Raw genomic sequence first — 22,204 nt, 5'->3', positions numbered from 1 at the left:
TTCTTATAAATGGGCAAATGGGCAAGTGAACTAGGTATACATGCCAAAGACACACTTCATTTTGGTTTAAGAACTGTGACTGAGCAATAGCACTTCTATAGTTATGATATATAAGGGGAAAGGAAAGGAACCTCTCGTGCAAGCACTGAGTCATTACTGACTCTTGGAGGGACGCCAGCTTTCGCTGACGTTTTCTTGACAGGCCTTATAGCAGGGTGGTTTGCCGTTGCCTTCCCCGGCCGTGATTACCTTTCCCCCAGCTAACTGGGTACTCATTTTACTGACCTCGGGAGGATGGAAGGCTGAGTCGACCCAAGCCAGCTGCCTGAAACCAGCTTCCGCTGGGATCAAACTCAGGCCGTGGGGAGAGTTTCAGCTGCAGAAACTGCTGCTTTACCGCTCTGCGCCACACGAGGCTTTTTATGAAATATAAAGGGTAACCATTATAGATGCTCTTAAAATACGCAATGTTTTTTGGCAATTTAATCTTGAATATATCTAAGAGTATTGTTGAGAATCTTCCTCCCTTCAGATACATGTGTATGGACACACAGACATCAAAATATGGCATGCTGCCTTCGGGCTTACTGAACTTTATCTCAACAGATTCCAGATCATTCCCAAAGCCCAGTTCCAGATGTATTACATGATGAAGTGATTGGGTGTGTGTGTGTGAAATAGTCCCTAACAATGTGAGAAAACAGGCGTGCAAATTCACCTCTTAGTACATTTCTGTGTATGTCAGATAGCTGTGCATGTGAGATATTTTGAGTGATTGGTGAAGTCAATGCAACAGGTCCATTATATTAGCCCTGGATCTCTGATGGAGACCTGGCAGTTCTGTGTTGTGGTGATGGTGGAGGGGTAGAGGAGAGAAGAAAGATTATAAAAGGAAGGGAGAAATTCACATTTGCAAGACTTATAATTATAAAATAGAGTGGGTGACCATAACATGATATTGTGATGGAGTGTTACCTACAGGCTTAACAACATACACATTAATGATCCGAGAGAGTTGTACAGGGATAGAAGAAGAAATGTTGCGGGCTTAGCCTCTCCGAATTCTTTCCTCTTTAAACCAGAAGCATTCCTTCCTAACATGTCATATTAGATTGCTGCTTTACTTTTATCATCTTATCAGGGACATAGCAAAACTGGTAATAATAATCACAGACTTTCATTAAAAGGGTTGATTTTCCTTCTAACCCATATCCCTTTTACCCAGAGTTGAGTACAGCAACATTTTCACTGCTCACAACTGAGCATTAAGGGTTGCTCATTGCTGAAGCACTTTAGTTGAAACTATGGAGTGGAGGAAACCATAGCTTTACCGTCTTTTTTTAACCTTTCTCTTGAAATGCTCAGAGGAAAAGAAACTACAGTGAGCTGTTAAACCAGCAGGAGGTGATATAAGTGGCTGTATTTATTCTGCTGCATTATCAAGCACTATAAGCTAGTGGAGGAGTAAATATCTTTCATATATCGGTATCTAACCTCTTCTCCAGGAGCCCAAGGAAGTAGACATTTTACCCTCACTACGAATGAGTGGTTAGACAAAAAGATCAATTTATTTACCTGTGGCAACCCAGTCAGCTTTGCAGCTAAGCAGGGATCTGAATTTAGCTTTCCATCATTTTAAAATAGCAAGATATCTATCACATCACCATGGTTCTTCTTTCCTTTATGCAAAGTATGGCTGAATGTAAATTATTTTTAAGAGAGGAGGAGGATTGCTACAAGGTATAAAATTTCTGTAACTTTTCTATGGTTAGTAGTTTTTATCAATTGCTTTTATAACGCCAGTCCTTCTACAACTTCATTGGCTGCCAATCCAGGTCCAGCCCTGATTCAAAGTGCTGGTACTAACATTCAAAGCTTGGGGACAGGTTATTTGAAGGAACGCCTCCTCCCATATGTGCCTGCCCAGACCTTAAGATCATCCACAGGAGCCCTTCTCCGTGAGCCCCTGCCAAAGGAAGTGAGGCAGGTGGCTACTAGGAGGAGGGCTTTCTCCGCTGTGGCACCCCGACTGTGGAACGATCTCCCCAGAGAAGTTTGCTTGGCGCCTCCACTGTATTCCTTTCAATGCCAGCTGAAGACTTTTTTTATTTTCTCAGCATTTTAACACTTAATTTAACTTAAACTTTGCTGTTTTAATTCTATATTTTAACCTATATCAATTTTTGCTGTGTGGTTTCAATCCCGGTTGTGTTTTTTATATTGTATTTTGTATTCATGTTTTTAGATGGTTGGTTGTTTTTATGCTTTTTATGTTTTTAATTTTTGTGAACCGCCCAGAGAGCTTCGGCTATTGGGCGGTATAAAAACGTCATAAATAAATAAATAAATAAATAACGGTCCCTCCTCCTCATGCAATCAAATCCCTCTAGAATTTGTTCCCCTGAACATTAGTCCCTTTTCTGAAGCTGTGCCTCCGTGCACATTTGTGTGCACATTTATAGGAACTATACTAGGATGGCTAAACTGCAGCTTAGCATACCATCAATTTTACTATTATTATTTTTTTAAAAAAACTATCCAAGGTTACTCCACTGAACACTTTGGGATGTTAACTCAATGCATGTTATATGTATGTGGCCCTGTGTGTGTTTTAAGTCTTGGCTTTATTGGTATTCAATTTAAGTTATTCAGTTTTTATTTTAATTCTACTTTTTATACATTGCTTTGAGTATACTATTACAGAAAAGCAATTAATCCATAATAGTAATAGCTGAGCTAAATTAGTAATAATAATAACAACAACAGCAGTATTTATATAGCATTTTCCTTAACTGCTCCAAGCTGTTTTCACACATTATCCTTGAAATGCTTCTAACAACCCTATAAAGTAGGCCAGTTTTACTGTCCCCATGTTAGGCTGAGAGTGGTTTAATTAAGGCCACACAGTGAGTTCATAGCTAAGATGACTTTCAGCTCACAGTTCATGCTCATAACCACTACAATATACCAGTATCTCCAAGCAGAACGTCATTTTCAGTTGAGGAGCATCAGAGGAATTGTTAGAAAATTTGTAAAAGATCACAGGACAGGAGAGTAGTCTCTTCCCAATGAAAAATGTATTGATTTTCCTATTCTACCGAGTCAATGTATTAAGGATTGATATTACATATCTTTTGTAGGAGTTCTTCCTCCCGACCTCAGAAATCTAGAGACAATATGCCAAAAAGTAAAAGAAGAGAAAAGAAATCAAACCATTTTATATTTCGGAATCAAATCATGATGTCTAATCAATCCAAGGTGTCCTGTCAACTTAAATTATCTGTTTGTCCGTCTGTTTACTCAGTCTGTCTCTCCACGGTTCTTTTTTATGTCTGGGAAATGCAGCTATCAAGTCCCATGTTTCCTTCTGGAAGGAATCTCTAACAGATTGTTGTTCATGATATGTTGATGATTTGGTAACTTATGGCTTATAAATTAAAGAAATCTGAAGAAATCTCCAAGAAGCAGAGCAGATCATGAGAGAAGAGAAACCAGAGGTCTTTATAGTTTTGAACAGCACAGAACTGAGGCTTGCTTAAAATAAGAGGCTTTTAGACATATGCCTGAACTTAGACGTCTCAGGATAAACATTAATAATATATAGTGCTCTTAAAGCGCTTCCGGACAATCCGTTTTGTCACTTTTATTCACTGGTTGATTTTCACCAAAAACACACAGATCATATGATCTATAGTTAAAATCACTCCATGTATTGTCCTGGTGCTACTTTAATTGTGCCTGATGCGATTACCATCAGGAGTCAGGCACCAGCAAAAAAAACACAAGCTTGTGCTTGGAAGAATTTATTTTATGGCGAGAATATCGCCCAAGATATTTCAACCAATGATGTTCTGGAGGAAAGGGGGTCTTAATATGTCTTCTTTTGGCAGAGCAGATAAAATAACTCGCTATTCTCAGTGGGGTGGTGACGAAATGATACTGAACTGGCTCACAGATGCAGCTCTGATCTCATGTATGTGCCTTCTGCTACCCTTGCAAGAGTGATCACGCAAGGGATATGTGTGGACAGTTTCAATGCATTGTTCAATCACTAGGTGGCGCTGGACTGAGTTGGTTCTGGCTGGAATCAGAAGTTTCCTGTTGCTGTTCCGTTCTTGTTGGGGCAGACAATAAAGCCATTGTCTAGTTTCTTTACTGCTTTGTCATCAAAGCTTTAACTTCCATAACAGGATTTCTATTGTTGGAGGAATCAATTGAAAGAGGATACAAAATGGTGCAGAACACGCTCCATTTTTCAAGAGAAACCTCACTTGCATTCAAGCAAGAATTGAAAGGAGAAGCACTGTTGTCATGTAGCACTAGTGAAGCAATTGACTGGAGTGCAAAATTGCTTTATATCCCTTATTTCATTCCTCCTCTATTTTTATTCACACTCCAAAGATAGAGGGCAAGCCTCAGGGTGAGTTTACATTACCAGTTCATGTGGTTGTCTTTCTATGGGTGGTGACCTGGGTCAGACTTTGACTTAAACATACGTCTTCTAAGTGAGGTGTTGTTCCTCCCTTTGGCTGCTCCTCTTGGGAAATGTCCCTAAAGGCAGTCACATCCTGTCTAAATATGATGCCTGGTTTCAAAACTAGTGGTGTATGTTACCTCAGATGAACAGCCATAGCAGGTCACCTAGATATAAAAAGCTGTTTTCCAGCGATTGGGACTGTTATGTCGTTCATTGTATCTCTCGGGAGGCAGGTGCTTTGGGTTATCCTACCTTATTGTCATAACCATCGTGTGAGGTAGGCAAGACTGACAAATAGTAATTTGTTTCCAAGAACATCTGCCAAGCTTCACAACTGAGCAGTTCATCGAATCATAGAATCATAGAATAGCAGAGTTGGAAGGGGCCTACAAGGCCATCGAGTCCAACCCCCTGCTCAATGCAGGAATCCACCCTAAAGCATCCCTGACAGAGGGTTGTCCAGCTGCCTCTTGAAGGCCTCTAGTGTGGGAGAGCCCACAACCTCCCTAGGTAGCTGATTCCATTGTCGCACTGCTCTAACAGTCAGGAAGTTTTTCCTGATGTCCAGCCGGAATCTGGCTTCCTTTAACTTGAGCCTGTTATTCCGTGTCCTGCACTCTGGGAGGATCAAGAAGAGATCCTGGCCCTCCTCTGTGTGACAACCTTTTAAGTATTTGAAGAGTGCTATCATGTCTCCCCTCCATCTTCTCTTCTCCAGGCTAAACATGCCCAGTTCTTTCAGTCTCTCTTCATAGTGCTTTGTTTCCAGACCTCTGATCATCCTGGTTGCCCTCTTCTGAACACACTCCAGCTTGTCTGCATCCTTCTTGAATTGTGGAGCCCAGAACTGGACGCAATACTCTAGATGAGGCCTAACCAGGGCCGAATAGAGTCCAGTTCAATCTGGACTGCCCAATACCAAACCCAACCTCTTCTCTCTGCAAGTTTGTGGTCTATCAAACCAAGCACAGTCCACTATGGAAGGCAATCTATGAGGTGGTTAACAATTCCCTGGGCCTGCCTGAGACCTGAGACCTTTTTCCTACTATGATCAGCCTTTGCACTTCAGCTGACTCCACAGAAGCTAGCACTCTAGGCTTCAAGTTATACTGTGGTGGGTTCATAATTTCTATACAATCTGTAATGCCTTTAGAAGCTGAAGGAATCTGCATAAACCAAGAATTTAACTGGTGTTCCACCTCTCTTCACAGGTCAGTGAAAATACTGGCGGAAAGGAATACAATTTCCAGATAACTTTATCAGGAGCTGCAAAGTAAAAGTTTCCCAGATCGACCTCTGGTATTCAAGCAATACCATTTATGAGCAAATGTACCATACTCCCAATTGCACTATGCTTCAGAGATTTTATTTTTAATCCAGAAGCAACCTACAAGTTTTACAAATGAATAATATAATTGTATTGCACCCTATTATGAACATTTCAGCAGTCAACAAAAGACTGATAGATAAAGGTAGAGTAAAATAAACTAAAATAATCCCTATCAAAATAAGCACAAGTCAGCCCAAATGCTCCAAGAAGATACTTTTGGCAATCCCCAAGGCGTAGGAGCTCTATAAGTATGGAGTAGGCTCTTCATGTGCCTCCTCTATTCATACTCAGTTGGTATATTCTCCAATAATGATCCAGTCATCTGTGAACTAGTAAGTCATGCCTGTCCATCTCTTCCTTTTAAATTGCTATAAACCATGACATGGTGGGTACAATCAGAAAGATAAGAGAAATAGAAAGGTAATAGATGACACAGCTTGTACAATCAAAACAAGTCACCGTGGCTTGTTTAAATTGGTGATGTGTGCCAGATGCCATTAGCCTAATTACCCACCCGGGTGTGCCTTGTTGTGTCATCTGAACCCAAGCAACATGGTTTGTTTGAGAGGGAAACAACCCACAAAAAGCCCATGATCCATTGTTAAATTATTTGAGGACTGTTGCCCCTCAAACAAGCCATGATGCTGGGTTCAGGCAACACAACAAGCCACACCCAGATGGGTAATTAGGCTAATGGCGCCTGGCACACATCACCAATTTAAACAAGCCATGGTGACTTATCTGATCATGTGAACTAGCCCATTGCCTTTTGGGAGCCTGTAACCTCTCACCTGGGAGAGAGATTCACAAATGACCAGTCTCTCTAGGAATAGCAATAAGAAACATGCTTTCTCTCCTCAGTACACAGAGAACATTGAGATATAAATGACCCAGTGGACCAAATGTCTTCCTCTCAGCTTGTTTGAAAATACCAAATTCTAAGTGGCATCCTGGGCCATGTTGCAGATTTTAAGCATCAGTCCATTTAGTAGGCTTCTTGCTTACTAAAAAAATAATCATTATGATTATTTATGAAGAACTTCTAGCATGTCTAAAGACTTCACAGTCACCCACCTCCATAGTTCTTACCACAATCCATCTAAGGAAGGTCAGTGTGATTATCCCCATAAGGCTGGGCTAAGTAAGAGAGCTAGCAGCTTGCCTAGGATGAAATAGCAAGTTCATAGCTGAAGTTTGAACCAGGAATTTCTTCACTCATAGCTGAGACATGGAGCCACTATACTAGCTAGGTGCATGCTCTCAGATGATTGTGATGGAAATAGCAACAAAAATAGTCTCTGGGGTAGGTCTGCGCAAGGTGAATGTATGGTGGTCCACCAGAAGTTCAATAAGTCTCCAGCTTTACTGTCTGTCTCAGACTGAAAAATATAGGGCAGGTCAGAAGGCAAGGCTGGTCAGTTGCATATGGATTGATGGGTAACAAGTGGCCCAATGCAAAAGAGGACAGGACGCCTGCACATTTAATCGTTGCACAGAAGAGGGAGTTTCAGAAGGTGGAGCTACTCGTGCAAGCTACTTCATGCCGAAATTCACTCTTCTACACAATTATTAAAGGTGCAGGAGCTCTTTTACACTTGACCAAGTTACTAATAAGTTGTGCAGACTTGCTCCAAAGCTTTATGCGAATGTACAACATGATCCTCTGAATGCTTTATTGAGAAGAAAAGACCACTGAAGGTTCTGTGTGCACAGTATTTCATTCTAATGTCTCTATGGATCAAAACTCTACAGTTTTCAGACCAAAGGCTTGCTGCCATATAAGCCTCTGTTTTGAGTTCCCTACTCTGCATGAGAATTTTTTTGAAAAAAACCCAAACATTATTTAAATAGTATGTATAAACAAAGGAGCTTAATGTATGTTTCTTCCTGGGAGAACGAAATACATACGCTATTTTAAGTCTCTGAATAACATCTTTCAACAAAGTTTAGCGGCTGCACTTTCTGCAAATGCATTTAATTTTATCTGGAAACTTTTTGACATTAGAAATTGCAGAACTGTAGTTTCTCATTATGTTTGCTGCCAGAATCTGTGCTGAGCTGCTCAGCTAAAAACCATAGATTGCTAATTATTACCACATGCTTCCTATCCCAAGCAATGGAAAACTTATTGGTTCTGACAGCCCATTCTCTCAATGCTGAATTCCAAAGGAAAACTCAAATTTTTGGCCAAACATAACATTTCATCAATCTTGTTCTACTGACTGCATAACCAATATCAAACATAGGATTGCTAATGGCTTTTTACTGTGCCGTTCCCAAGCTTATGTGCTCTGATGAAAGATGTACGTGAGCAAAGTCCTTCTCCAAAGTACTTAGAAATTAGCTTTTTGAACCAGGAAACAATGCATAAAGTTAAATCGAACCGTCTGTGCACTGATGACAGAGTTCAGCTTCAGTCAACAAAATATACAGGCAAATAGAGACAGATGGACAGAGACAAACAAAGAGCACATTTTAAAAAGAAAGCAAAAGCCCCCAGAGATAAAATAAAATTAAGCAAGCCCCAAAGCTAGCAGGGAAGCCTGTGAGCTGGCTGTTGAAGTCACCAGGAGGTGGAAATTTGAAGATCAGGTTTAAGTTTAGAGACTACAGAGCAATGCTGGGTACCAGTGACAAAACATTATATGTTATTATAGACTAGCTTCTTGAAAATGTCATTTATAGGGGCAAAAAATCTATGGATGGTGTAGCTCTATAACCCAGTTACATCAAAGTACTTTATTCAATGTTTAGACAAGTTAGGGTGCAATCCTATGCTGAGTGGGACATGCTGGGAGATGTAGGACTCCGTTCTGCAATCCTATACATACTTTCCTGAGAAAAAGCCCCACTGAACTCAGCGGGGCTTACATCTGAGTAGACGTGCAAAGAATTGTGTTGCATGACTGGGCCTCCTCTGAAGATTTGTAACTGTCCCCCATAATGTTGAGGGAAACTAAATAAAACATGGAACCACTTAATTGATCTAACACTTAGTCCTGTAAAAACAGAGGTGAAACAAAATTGAAAGGCATATTCTAGTAAAAATTCATTGTGATTATTTCTTGTCAAAATCCTTTTGGAGTTAGACATAACTAATGTAAGCCTCCTGTCATTGCTTGCAATGGGACTTGAACTATTCTTCATATTATGCAAAATAAGGCGATATAATTCTGGACTGTAGCATTTTAAAGGTAAGGTAAGGTAAGGGATATCATATTTTGGAATATCCCCCATGTAAAGTAGTTCCCAACATGTAGTAAATTATGTAGTAACAGAACATGTTTTGTTTTTCCATGGACAAGGAGGTTTTCATTTTGTTTTGTTTTAATGTGAGAATTTAAAATGCATTCTCTGATCACCAGCCTGAAGATGGATATTGTCATTTCACTCTTTTCCACCAAATTCTGCACAACGTACAGATTGGCTCTTAGTTGAATTTGACCTGCAGGATTGTGCCTATTAGCTCTAAATGCTGCCAAGGACATTTTCAAGTCCAAAACTGGAATTCAGGTTTAGAACTGTCTGAAACTGCACTGGACCTTCAAATTCGATTTTTAATTTTGATTAACATAATCTTTGTGACAACTCCCTTCATCGCATTAGGATTTGACCATTTTAATGGTTTGGGTTTCATCACTTTGATTTCAGCAGTAGGACAAAAGAATGACAGTAGCACTATTTAAACGAAATGTTAGGTGCCTGAAGAAGTGCACTTAAAAATCCTGGAACCTCAGCGGAAATGAATACTAATTTCGAATTAGCTAGGATAAGATTATAGGTCTTTTGTAACTTGTCAGATGTGGAGGCAAAGACAAACGGATCCAATGCCATCATCATATCACAGCATATGAAAAAGTGACATGTTGCTGATGGTTTTAAAAAACACAAAACTGAAAACGTGGTTCATGGTTTGAGGGAAGAGGCAACAAATGTGAATAAAAGGGAGATGGCTAGAACATAGAAAAGTGATTCTACAGTCTATGAAATAGCAAATAGTAATTTAACACATTAATATTGACCAGTAAATGGAATCTAGGGTTAGCTGTCAAGCTCTTCCTATCTTTTTTTTCTGTGGAATGCTAGAATACCTACTGAAGTGGACACAAAAGGGACACAAAGACTGAGTGAAAGTACAAAGAGGTACCACTGGGAATGGTATGGTCCTGTACAGATCTTCTGAGGCAATTCCTGAACTGGGGTACCATGCAATTTTGTGTCAGGTAACCTACTCTTGTCAATAGTATGGTCAAGGTAATTAGTAACGGAAATTTAATGCAATTAATTTCTGAAAACTGGTACAGACCATATCTTTATAAGTTAACTATTGCTGCCAGTGTAAAAAAAGGGCAGTACTGCTGACATTATATGTGCATTTTTCACTATTTATAGTTTGCATAATTTCAGTTTTGAGCAGGAGACAGGATGCAGCTTAGTTTAAAAATATTGGCCCTAACTCTTGACAAATATTCAGAAACTCCAGATGAGGTCAATAAGGTTCATATTAAACTGTAGTTAAAATAAAAATTATGATTGTCAAGAGGAAATCATATCAGTGAAGAGCTGCATTTGATAGCACTTTTAACACGGATTATCTCAGTTTCAGTGATGGAGACACAGGCTCAGAAAAAAGTAAGCTGAGCTGTGGAATGCTCTGGATGGACATGCATCCCTAGTGACACCAGCACAGGGTTGGTTGACACTCAAAGTACTCCCCATACACATTCTGTGGGGGTATGTGCAGGGGCCACCCCAAGAAGGGGCTTGCAGATTTCAGGGTAGGTCTGGACTATAAGATCGGTGTTGGTAAAAAGCAACCACAGAACTAGCCCTTCACTGTTAGGAAGAACTTGGACACAATAAACAACTTAGTGACATAAGGAAGGGAAAGGAAGGAAAGGAACCTCTCATGCAAGCACTGAGTCATTACTGACTCTTGGGGGGTCGCCAGCTTTCGCTGACGTTTTCTTGGCAGGCCTTATAGCGGGGTGGTTTGCCGTTGCCTTCCCCGGCCATGATTACCTTTCCCCCAGCTAACTGGGTACTCATTTTACCAACCTCGGGAGGATGGAAGGCTGAGTCGACCTGAGCCGGCTGCCTGAAACCAGCTTCTGCTGGGATCAAACTCAGGCCGTGGGGAGAGTTTCAGCTGCAGAAACTGCTGCTTTACCGCTCTGCGCCACACGAGGCTCGTTTAGTGACATAAGCTGACTGCAGGGTTGTCTTCCAGATTGTGCAAACTGAGTACTAACACTGTTGGCAATTCCCTTGTAGAAGAGGAAAAATCATTGTAACTTGTACCTTAGCATGGCCCAGGGTCTCTAAGATGCCGTGTGACAAGTTGGGGAGGGGACGACATTTGATGTCAACAGGACACACACACACACACACACACATACACACACAGAGTGCATCAGGGTGTGTCCGTGAGTCAGATGTCACCACCATGGCGGGTTCTTTAATGTCACACAACTACACCTGGTCTTTTTTTTTTCTTTTCTTTTTTTTAAGACTTACTTTCTGCCTCGGGTTGAGTTAAAAGTCCCGCCGTATTTCTTCCGATTAAGGATGAGAGCAGCAATTTCTGGCACGTAGCGCGCAAACATTGCCTACATGCATGAAACAAAAGCAAAAAAAGACAATGGCATGCAGAGAGTGTTCTACTGCACCAGAGGCAGCAGAGCCTCTTGGAATACTTACTTCCTTCCGCTAACCGCACTATAGGAACCACCATATTTCTTGCGGTTTCCTATTAACTCTATGATTTCAGGGACGTAGCTGGCAAACATGGCCTAAGGAAGAAGATAGGAGACAGAAGAAAAGACTAAAAAGAGAGGCCAAAGAAAGGGGGATGATGAATATTTTAAGAAGATATATATCATCTTTAAGATCTGAAAATGCAAAAGACTTAGATCTATAAAGGCTTTTTCTCAAAAAGGTTAAAAAAAAAAAAGGTTGTATAAAATCAAAACAAGAAAGTTTGACATAAAAGTTGGTCTTGCAAGAGATGCCCGCCTGATCAACTGAAGAAAATGGTCAAAAGAGGGAGAAAGGCACACAAAACAAAACGGCGGGGGGGGGGGGGGGGGAAACCAAGAACAAAATGAGGTCAAAATGGCACCCAATTGATAAAACACGGCCATAGCTAACACTTTCTAAAAATGGGTGAGCGGAAATATCCGAAGATTATACACCGCCAAAACACCCCACCAAAGACAAAGCAAATGAAAATCATGTATTACTACCAGTGTTACTAATTTACAAAAGATAGGTGAGGGTTTCCCCCTGACATTATCAAAGAAAATAAGACTTTCCTTCACCACGTGAGAATGAACATGGTGTAACTAAAATAGTATATATTTTTAAAAGTTCACCTTTTAAAAAGTTGATAAGGACATGTAAGGATGTAAAAGAAAAAAGGTGATGAGGAGGGGGAAAAATGTAATCTGCCATGTTTTGTCCAACAAACATTTTGCTTGTGGCTGGATACTTCTAAGAGCTGCTGCCAGTGAACTTGGCCTCATTTTTGGTACAAATACGCACCTCTTTTGGAAATAAATGCATGTATACATACTGCATTTATAATGCACCTAGTAGATGAAACATCCCTGAAAAGAGATGTTTACAAAATACACAAAAATATGTGAGAATACTTAAAAGTATATGTATATTATATATATTGTGGGTTGAATTTGATAAGTTACTTACCTTGTAGAATGTAAATCTTAGCACTAGGGTTGCTGATTTTTAAGACAAAGCAATTGCAACAGTTGCCATAGTGTTTTGAGTAGTGACAGAAAAATAAAAAGGCAATTTAATTAGAGGCAATATATGTATCTCTTATATTCAGTGTACTTACTCAGCTCTTCAAGCATAGCAGAGACATACTGTAACTTGCTGACCTGTTTAGGAATTTGTAATGAATGCGTGTGTTTGCACCATGTTACCTTGCATGGTTGCCATGTGTTGAACTGAAAAAGAACATGGTTTTGCCATTGTCTGGAACGGGCAAGCGGCTCTTTAAAGGTGATCCTAAACCACACTGTTTGTTGGAATATTGGGAAGGAACACAAGAGGGTAGGGAGGGTTCTTGAAACCGCAGCTAACTTTAAATTATTGCTATCATAATCACCAAATTAATACACTGCCAGTAATTGCTAAGTGAAAGTTAACACTGTAAATTCCTAAGGCACTTTCTGTATCTGCATGCACTACTTTCTTAAGTACACCATTGTATCCATATTTTAAGTTAAGTCAACAGCTCTCCAATTTCATATAAATATTTGGTAATATTTTAAGCTACTCATTAATTTGCTATGACTAAGGTTACTACCCTCAAGGGGAAAAAACACAGCAGAACGTAACAAAAATTTTACCAATCCCCCGAGGATGAAGAAGACCATGAAAAGGCGACCAAGGGTTGTTTTTGCATAAACATCTCCATAACCAACAGTGGACATAGTAACCATTAGTAAATAAACACATTCCCAATATGTGAGCGCTTGGTTATTTTGGAAGTTTTCCCATGGATCCCCTGAGTTCTCCACCTACAAAGAAAGAATAACAGTGGATAAATGCTCCAGATCCTGCAAAGCAGAAGGATAACAGTCACTGTCATAAATGAACTGTGTAGAGGTGAATAGCATAGCCTTGAAAGACACACATTCAAATTCTTGCTCAGACATTAATTCACTCAGTATGTGTGGGCAAATTCTTTTCTATCTTGCTAGGAAACAATAGTAACTTCTGTCAGGATTGTTATACCATTGGATACAACGTGTAGAGTTTAGAATGTTAGACTGGGGAGACCCAGGTTCAAATCCTTATTGAACTACAAAGTTTATGAGGATATTGGTCACTACTACTAAGCCAGAGGGTGGAGAGAGATTCAGTAATCACCACTGAGGGCCACATTTCATCACACTGAAATGGTCATGTGAATCAATCCCAGGAACTTCTGGAAAGAGTTTCAATATATGTAAGTTTCAGAATAACTAAAAACAGCATTGGGATTTCAGATTATTTCGCCCTACGGAAGAATGAAATTTGTTGAAGTACTTTGACTTAAATGGTTAATGCAGTGGCCTAAAATATTTATATGCTGAATAGTGATTTGCAGAAGAAATGAAAACACTATTTTTATATAACAATTAAAGTACCCTTCGAAGAATTCTTCTCTTAAGTATTAGTAGTATATCAGCTGCTTGTTGTAATGTAGTATAGATCACATCTTGGCTTTGGTGACAAATTTTACCTGATGTTATTAAGGGAACACTACCACCTTGTGGTTATGAATTGTTATTGACAAACTGAGTAAAATACTTCTGTAAGTTCGGAATTACTTAACCATTACTTTAGGACCAAACTATAAGTAGCTTGGACTGTTGTTGTTTTTGTGCAAAGCAGTTGTGGGCAGCTTCAAGTTGAAGACCAGTTTGCTTAATTGCCCCTCCCAGCAGCTTTTCTCCCTGAGAGGGAAAAGTTAGCAGAGTCCAAATATTCCTGAAAATATTTGGAGGAATGCAGTGGGTATGCACTAGGAACCTGTCCATAGCTGGAACTCCTTGACATATGTTTGGAAAAGCATGGCTCCCCTTTACAGTGTGCTGGACAGCCAAGTAGCATAGCCTTGGTGCCACAGAAATGGTCAAACAGCTCCATGATGGTGTAGCGGCTAAGGTGTTGGACTGGGAGTCGTGAGATCCGGGTTCTAGTCCCCACTTGGCTCTGGAAACCCACTGGGTGATTTTGGGCCAGTCACAAAGTCTCAGCCCAACCTACCTCACAGGGTTGTTGTTGTGAGGATAAAATGGAGAGGAGGAGAATTATGTACGCCGCCTTGGGTTCATTGGAGGAAAAAAACGTGGGGTATAAATGCAACAACAACAACAACAACAACAACAACAACAATAATAATAATAATAATGCTTTTTAAAAGTCCTCATTCTATAGTTGTGTAATTGCATTAGCCTGGAAAAGCCTAAGGTAAGTGGTATCAGCAGCAGCTGAACTGTGAACACCCCCAAAGAAGCATTTTCAAAGCGTACTTACCAAATGTATAAATCCAGCTGCTGTCAGCCATGTGCTAATAAATATTGAGCACAGATTCACCAACTTGATGGAATTACTGGTTTAAGAAAAGCAGGGTGGGGGAAGAAACAAACAAGACATTCTCAGAGTTTCCTTTTAGCGGAACATTGTCTAGCCCTCTGAAGACCTGACTCCAATATGAACCTCACTCTTCTCTCTTGGAGACCACTTGACCCTAGAACTGCTAGGTCTACTTCTCCGTGCTGAAGAATCACGCTGCTAAAAAGATACCGACCATTTCACAGGGCCAATGCGCCAGTGACTGAACAAACCATATGCCCCAACCAGGAAGCAGCTCAAACATCTGAGAAAATCTACATTGGTTTTGAATGAATGCTTTGCCACACCCCACCACATCCCTACCCTATACCTGGGTGTGTATAAATCTGCCAACAAACGATAACAAGTCACCAGATGCATACAGTAGGCTCCAGATCATAAAAGCTGGCACCACAATCAATTCTTTAGGCTCTACCATGCCACAAGCCCTCTTGCTCTCTCTCTATGTGTTTTTTCCAGGCTGTAGCCCAGCAGGGCTGGAGGTGTGTTTTGCCAGACATGTTCCAAAATAAATTTAGTGCTATGAGGGCTTCACAGTTCTGGAACAAATTTCATCACACATACAAAACCGAAAGCAAGACCAAACAAGGGATGATCTCTAACAACGAAAATATTTCTTATAAAAGAAACTGCGGGAAACCTTTTACTACAAATTGATTAAAATCAGGGGCTAGATAAAAATGGCTTAGGGGCGGCCCTGTGGCTACCAATTGCCCATCCCTACTCTAAACAAAGACACAGCGCATGAAATTTAAATTGGATGGTATGTGCACTCTGTCTTATTTATTTATTTATTACATTTCTATACCGCCCAATAGCCGGAGCTCTCTGGGCGGTTCACAAATGGGTTGTTATGGGTTGTTTCCAATGATGTCCAGTGGTGGAACAGACACCACTGGTGGAATGAATTTCCTCTTCGCCCTGCAGTCCCCTATCCATCCCCTAAATCTGCTCCAGAGTATTTGGGAACCCTCCAGAGCAGATTTGGGGATGTGCGAAGGGCTGGGGGGGGGGGGGGGAGGGAATTCCTAGTGTGAGAGCCGAAGTGCTCTCATGTAACATTGGATTTAGCCCTATATGGTGCTCTCTGTGTGTGTGTTTGTGTGTTTACATTAAATAAATCCTTTATTTTGTTTCCCATTACAGTCATTTTAGACAGTTACACTGCTTCAACTTAACTTATAATTTGGCTAAAACCCATTTTGGGTTGCCTTAATAATAAAATTCAAAAATTCAACTTAACTTATATAGTATATCTACAGTTGCTAAGTCACCTGGCTGGAACCTATTCCAATAACTGAAAAATGGTATCCAACTGTTTTTGGAAAGTCTGGATAGAGTTCATTTGTCAATCCCATGGCAACTTATAATAAACTTTTTCACTCATCACCATAGCAGTTCAAAACGTCCATTTCCATTGTTTTACAGACAGTATGGCTATTGATCGCCAAGCTTTTGATAAGAGGATTCTTACAGCTATTAACATATAATTTACCATCACCACTAAATCTCTAGGGATCTGATCTTTAATATCACCCAGGATTATAGGTGTTGGGGTTAATTACAACTAACAGCCTTTAAATTATCTGATGCTGTTTATTATCTTCTTCCACTATTCTTTAACAGGATTACAATGCCACCATATATGGGCAAAAATTCCTCTACAATTACATCTTTAGCACCTGTTAACACTGGAAATATCCTAGGGATCCTGGCTGATGTATAATACCACATACATACATTATTTTATTGGTTTTCTCTGGAAGCCACATTTAGTACATTCCTACAGCTTTTTGAACAGACACAATTCCATTGCTCTTCAAAGACTGTTGTGTGAAATTCTCTTTCCCACTTTTGTTTTACTTACCTCTGCTCTATTATCATATATATATATATATATATATATATATATATTAATATTTTATATAAACTTTGGACAATAATCTTCTCTGTATGTTTGAGCTCAATAACCTTCTATTATATGTTACGTTATTTGGGCCAGTTTAAAGCACATATGTAAATCACAGACACCTATTGAAAATCATTGTCTCTGATGTGATGTAAAGCAATATGAAAAGTTCTGCAATAGCTGATTAACACATAAATCACAACTTTATTGCAGTTTCTAAAATTATGAACATTAATATGAGACCCAACCCATATTTCAGACATTTTTTTACTTCCCCATTGCAGAGGTATTTCTGATTCATGGAAAGAACTTTTGAATGGGCAATAACTTATTGACTGGCGTTTAGAAAATGTTCCTTTGGCTCTTTTGCTATAGTTGATATCTTGCATGTTTAGCCAGAAGTGTTTCCTGCCCTTTTGCCTTTTTAGCCGGGGTTCTAAATATAGATGGATTAGTTGCCAACATTTTCCTGCTCTTTAAGCCCTTTGAGACATCTGTGCAATCCCTAATTCTGATTTAGCCCAATCTAAGCCCTAAAATTTTACTGAAACCTCATTTAAATCACAAAGAGGGGGAAATAATCAATTTAAATTGGTTCATTTGATTGTTTAGTAAGTTATGAAAAAATGACTGCTCCTGAAGATGTGTGTAACTACCGTATTTCTTCGATTGTAAGACACACACTAATTTCAGTACCACCAACAGGAAAAAAAAACCCTAAGACACACCCACGATTCTAAGACGCACCCCATTTTTAGAGATGTTTATATGGGAAAAAAGTGCATCTTAGAATCGAAGAAATAGGGTATATATAACTTGTGCGTGTTTGTCAAAAGTAGCTGTACTAACTTCAACTTATGCATTTCTTCTTCTTCTTCTTCTTCTTCTTCTTCTTATTATTATTATTATTATTATTTAGCAATGGGTACATCATTAAGATGTTGTCCACAGTTCCTCGCCCAATTCCAGCTAGGGGACGTATGTGCACTGAAGCAGGCTTCCATATCTACATCCTTAGATGGATGAGAAACACGGAGTTCCCAGCCTGATCCAATGGCCTTCCCAAAGTCTCTTCCAAAGGCTGATCAGTGGTACTGCCAATTATCTGACCATGAATAGCTATACTGAGCCTCTTCTATCCCTGAAGATTCTGCTAAAGAAATATAAAACATTTCTTCCAGTAGTCAGATAATTACAAAAAGTCCATCTAAGAGCTGTTAATATGCTGCATCAATTTGCAGAATATTTTCTTAACTTCATGGTGTTATGAATGGCTCTAGCACAGATTGCATGAATGAGATACAGTTTCCCAACAGTGCAAGCCCTTCATTCATTATATCCACTCAGCTTCTCCCTCACTTTGACTTAACATTCTGCAAAACAGCAACATGTAGGCAATTGCCTAAAGTCAGATGCAAGAGAAGGACAAAAAAATCCTTCCCCCGCCCCCAGTTACACTTTCGATTATGTGCAACGAAGTCCATGGTTATTTAACAGTCAATCATTCACTCAGTTTAAGAGTATCAAAATGTGGTGGGGGAATCACACACTTTAATGTCACCACACTTTGTACTTATGAATGTGCCACCTTGCAGTAGTTCCTGATAGGCGGAACTGCTTGAGAGAGAAAACACATAGCTGCTGCTGCTGCTGAAAAGTCCCATGTATCATAGAATCATAAAATAGTAGAGTTGGAAGGGGCCTACAAGGCCATTGAGTCCAACCCCCTGCTCAATGCAGGAATCCATCTTAAAGCATCCCTGACAGATGGTTGTCCAGCTGCTTCTTGAATGCCTCTAGTGTGTGAAAGCCCATAACTGGTTCCATTGTCATACTGCTGATGTCTAGCCGGAATCTAGCTTCTAGTAACTGGAGCCCATTATTCTGTGTCCTGCAGTCTGGGAGGATTGATAAGCGTTCCTTGCACCTCCTCATCCAAATCATTAATAAAAATGTTAAAGAGCACTGGGCCCAGGAGTTCCCTTTCCCCCTCTGTAATGTATAGTACATTTTCCCTTGTATATGGATGTCATTACACTGGGCATTTTCCTGCTGTTTCTCTATGAAGCTGGCTTGCCACTGGCTCAGGGTATGTGTAAGTTCCAACAACCTCTACACAGCAGATCATACTGCTGTCAAAAGCAGGGGTTAGCAGAGCTATTCGAATGGCTACATCCTAAGCTTTGTGTCCCCTAAACAGACATGCATTAGAGGCACATGCTGTGCAATAAAATGGACTATTCTTGTGCTCTCAGCCTGTTTGGACTTGTGGCTGTTTTGCAGACTATTAAGTAGGTACACACAGACCCTGTTCAGGCGACACGCTAAGCCACGGTGGTTAAGCATTTTGAGCTAAACATTACGGCTTAGTGTGTTGTGGGAACCATGACTTAGCGGGCGTGTTCAGATGACATTTCAGAGACTGTGGTTAGTGAAACTGTGGTTCTCTGGGGTTAGCACTAACCACAAGTCATGCTGTAGCACACAACACCATAAACCCTGCCCAGTTCTTGGTTTCTTAAACCAAACCCTAACCACAAACCTTTCAGCTGAGCTCCTGAGTCCTCTGATTGCTCCGTCCCATATCCCAGCATCCTTCGCAGTACAAGCACCCGAGCACCCACCATTTTAGAATCGTTTCTTCTGTCCGCCCCATTTTGTTTTCTGCCTATTGCACTGAAGCAGATGATTGCCATCCTCATCCCTGGACAGGACACTACCCACTCAGGAATATGTATCCCAGTCCCTCTCTCACCAGCCAGGATAGTCACTGGAAAAATCAGAGTGATTTGGAGCACAGTGGCACCATCCTGAGCATGCCGCCATTTTGAGAGGGACAGCTGCTTTCCTTTACCCTGGTGGCCATTTTGGCACAGAATGGCGGCCGGCGTGATCTTCTCAGTACAGCAGCAAACAAGAGCTGAGATCTAGCTTGCTGGCTAGAGTGGCCTAGGTGATTTAGGCCGCTTTTGTTGCTAAGCTCTATGATTTCGGCCCATTAACCCCAGCGGGATTGCATAAAACTCTTGAAGCTAGGGTTAGAGCTGCCAACCCTGCTGCAGAACAGGGTTAGTAAAGATGGTCCAACTGGGGTTAGAAAGTGACAAGGGTTTAGCAAAACACATTGCACACAACACCTTAAACCCTATTGTTTAACCAAAAAGCCTTAACCAGCAGGGTTTAAGGTATCGCCTGAACAGGCCCATTGTGTATTAATAATCTTAACCGTCGTGGCTACATAACCATGGTTTAAACATGGCCTAATCATGGCTTAGTGTGTTGTCTGAACAGGCCCATAGTTTTCATGCAACACGCATTTTAAAATATTGTAGGAATACATATATTACAAGGCTATATGGAAAGCTCATTGCTGCAGCATGAAAAATGTGAAAACGTTCTGGATAGATGTGCAGCACATGTACAATGAAAACTCTATGGAGCCTCAGAAGGGGGCTGCCAGAACTACCAAGGTAAGATTCAAAGTTGATGGAACTTATTCCGCCAACTTTTTGGTGGCAGTATTAGTCCCCCACCACTTTCTTAGCATTCATCCTTGAAAAGATGATCTAGAAAACAAAAGTCAGGATCTATTAAAATGCTTTCCCTTTCCCTCCCCTTTGTTCTTGTCTGCACCATTATCACATATCCCTGGAGAGAAGAAGTAGGTGACATCGTTTCAAATAAGCCCATCAGCACTTTGGGGAGCTTCTGATTGGTGTTTGTGCCTAATAAATCAAGTCAGACCAGTGTTATAAATCAAATATTCAACTATGTGAATAACTCGTATAATTTACCATTTTCCACCATAGGTTGCAATCCGGAAATTGTTGCTATAATTTTGAATTCCTGGTGAAGTAGTAAACTTAACCATTATAGCTCCTCTTAGCTGTAATCTGTGATCACAGTCCTTTTGTCTCCCCCCTCCCCTCCTTGAGCAGGACTCTAGGTGTGCTGCAGATAGGCATGGGAGGAGGAGACTGGAGAACCAGAGGAAATGGGTCGCTTCTGAGTCTCCCTCTTCATCAGAGAATTTAAAGGTATAACAACAAGCTCCAGGTTGTAACCTGGCAACCTTACCTACTGTAACTATGATTAAGACAAATATAGGAGAAACTAAGGTATTTATTTATTTATTTTGCAACATTTGTATACCGCTCCATATCCACAGCAGATTCCGGAGTGGTGAACATAGGAAGTAAAATAGTAAGAAGAAAAAAAGTTTAAAACACCATATTAAAATTATTCTTTTAAAAAATCATAATACCAGTAAAAAGTCTGGCTGGTCAGTTAAGGAATGCTTCCAGGAATAGAGCTGTTTTCAGGAGGCTCTAAAAGCAATGAAATGATTGTGCCTGCCTGAGCTCCAGGGGCAGGAAGTTCCAAAGAAAGGGGACCACCACACTGAGGCTCTTCACAGAGTAGACCCCAGTTGGGCCATAGGCCGATATGAAAACACCAGGAGCTGATGACTTCAGTGACTGGGCAGATCGTATGGGAGAAGGTGCTTTCTTGGGTATCCTGGTCCTAAGTTCTTTAGGGCTTTTTACATTCGTCCCAAAATCTTGAACCTGGCCTGGCAGCTAATATATTTCAGTTGGAACGCTGATGATTTGTCAGATGGACAAATCATCTACTCAAGAATGCAAAATAAAATATGTTTGTCAAAACTGATTTAAGAGAACTCAGTCGCAAAACTTTTTAAACAATTGCAACAAACGCACACGTGTTATGACATGTTAACCCATACTTAGTTACTGTTGTTGAACCGTGGGTTATTGTTGAACGCTATTTTAGTGTGCTGTCTGAATCTAGGGCAGGGTGGCTTGTTAACCAGGCAGTGTGGCATGTTAACCACCCTGAACAACCCAACAACTAAACACAAGTTCTCAAGGTGACTTGTTTGAGTAAAACAAGACACATTGCATGGTTAACATGCTACCCTGCATGGAGTCAGATAACACCCAGAGAGCTTTGGCTGTGGGGCAGTATATAAATGTAATAAATAAATAAATAAATAAACAAACAAACAAACATGCTAGCCCACAGTTCAACAAATAACTCACAGTTCAACAACAACCCATATATACACCCAGGCGACATTTACTATCTTCAAAGGAGGCTGTATTTGTCATCCTGACACGAAGAGAATGTTGCCATGAGGAACCTCAACGGCAGGCCTTCTCTGTAGTGGCACCCACCCTCTGGAAAACCTTCTCTCGTGCAGTTCCGGAGGCGGAAAATGTAATAACTTTTAAATGCCTCCTAAAAACATGTCTTTTTAAATAAGCCTTCCTTGGACTTCAATTTATTCTGGTTTCATGTGATTTTAAAGTTTTAA

At 40.4% G+C, this 22,204-nt stretch overlaps 1 protein-coding gene across 9 annotated transcripts in view; it reads right to left on the bottom strand.

Annotated features, from left to right (window-relative positions):
- The window catches only part of KCNMA1 (potassium calcium-activated channel subfamily M alpha 1), a 720,064-nt gene that overhangs the window by 233,823 nt on the left and 464,037 nt on the right, over window positions 1-22,204 (bottom strand). For 7 of the 9 annotated variants that reach the window (XM_063133180.1, XM_063133174.1, XM_063133175.1 and 4 more), the window contains exons 7-9: window positions 14,859-14,934; window positions 13,184-13,354; window positions 11,508-11,599 (exon numbers count right to left, since the gene is read on the bottom strand). In XM_063133180.1, the coding sequence (XP_062989250.1) occupies window positions 11,508-11,599; window positions 13,184-13,354; window positions 14,859-14,934 (339 nt within the window). Of the gene's footprint in view, window positions 1-11,058; window positions 11,417-11,507; window positions 11,600-13,183; window positions 13,355-14,858; window positions 14,935-22,204 lie in introns of those variants that run through there. The other 2 variants (XM_063133182.1, XM_063133181.1) reach the window with 2 other exon arrangements.

This window comes from Elgaria multicarinata, chromosome 8, assembly GCF_023053635.1.
Source record: "Elgaria multicarinata webbii isolate HBS135686 ecotype San Diego chromosome 8, rElgMul1.1.pri, whole genome shotgun sequence".
NCBI classification, from domain to species: domain Eukaryota; kingdom Metazoa; phylum Chordata; class Lepidosauria; order Squamata; family Anguidae; genus Elgaria; species Elgaria multicarinata.
Note: the sequence above shows the minus strand (reverse complement) of the source record. Positions and strands in the feature narration are given on the sequence as shown.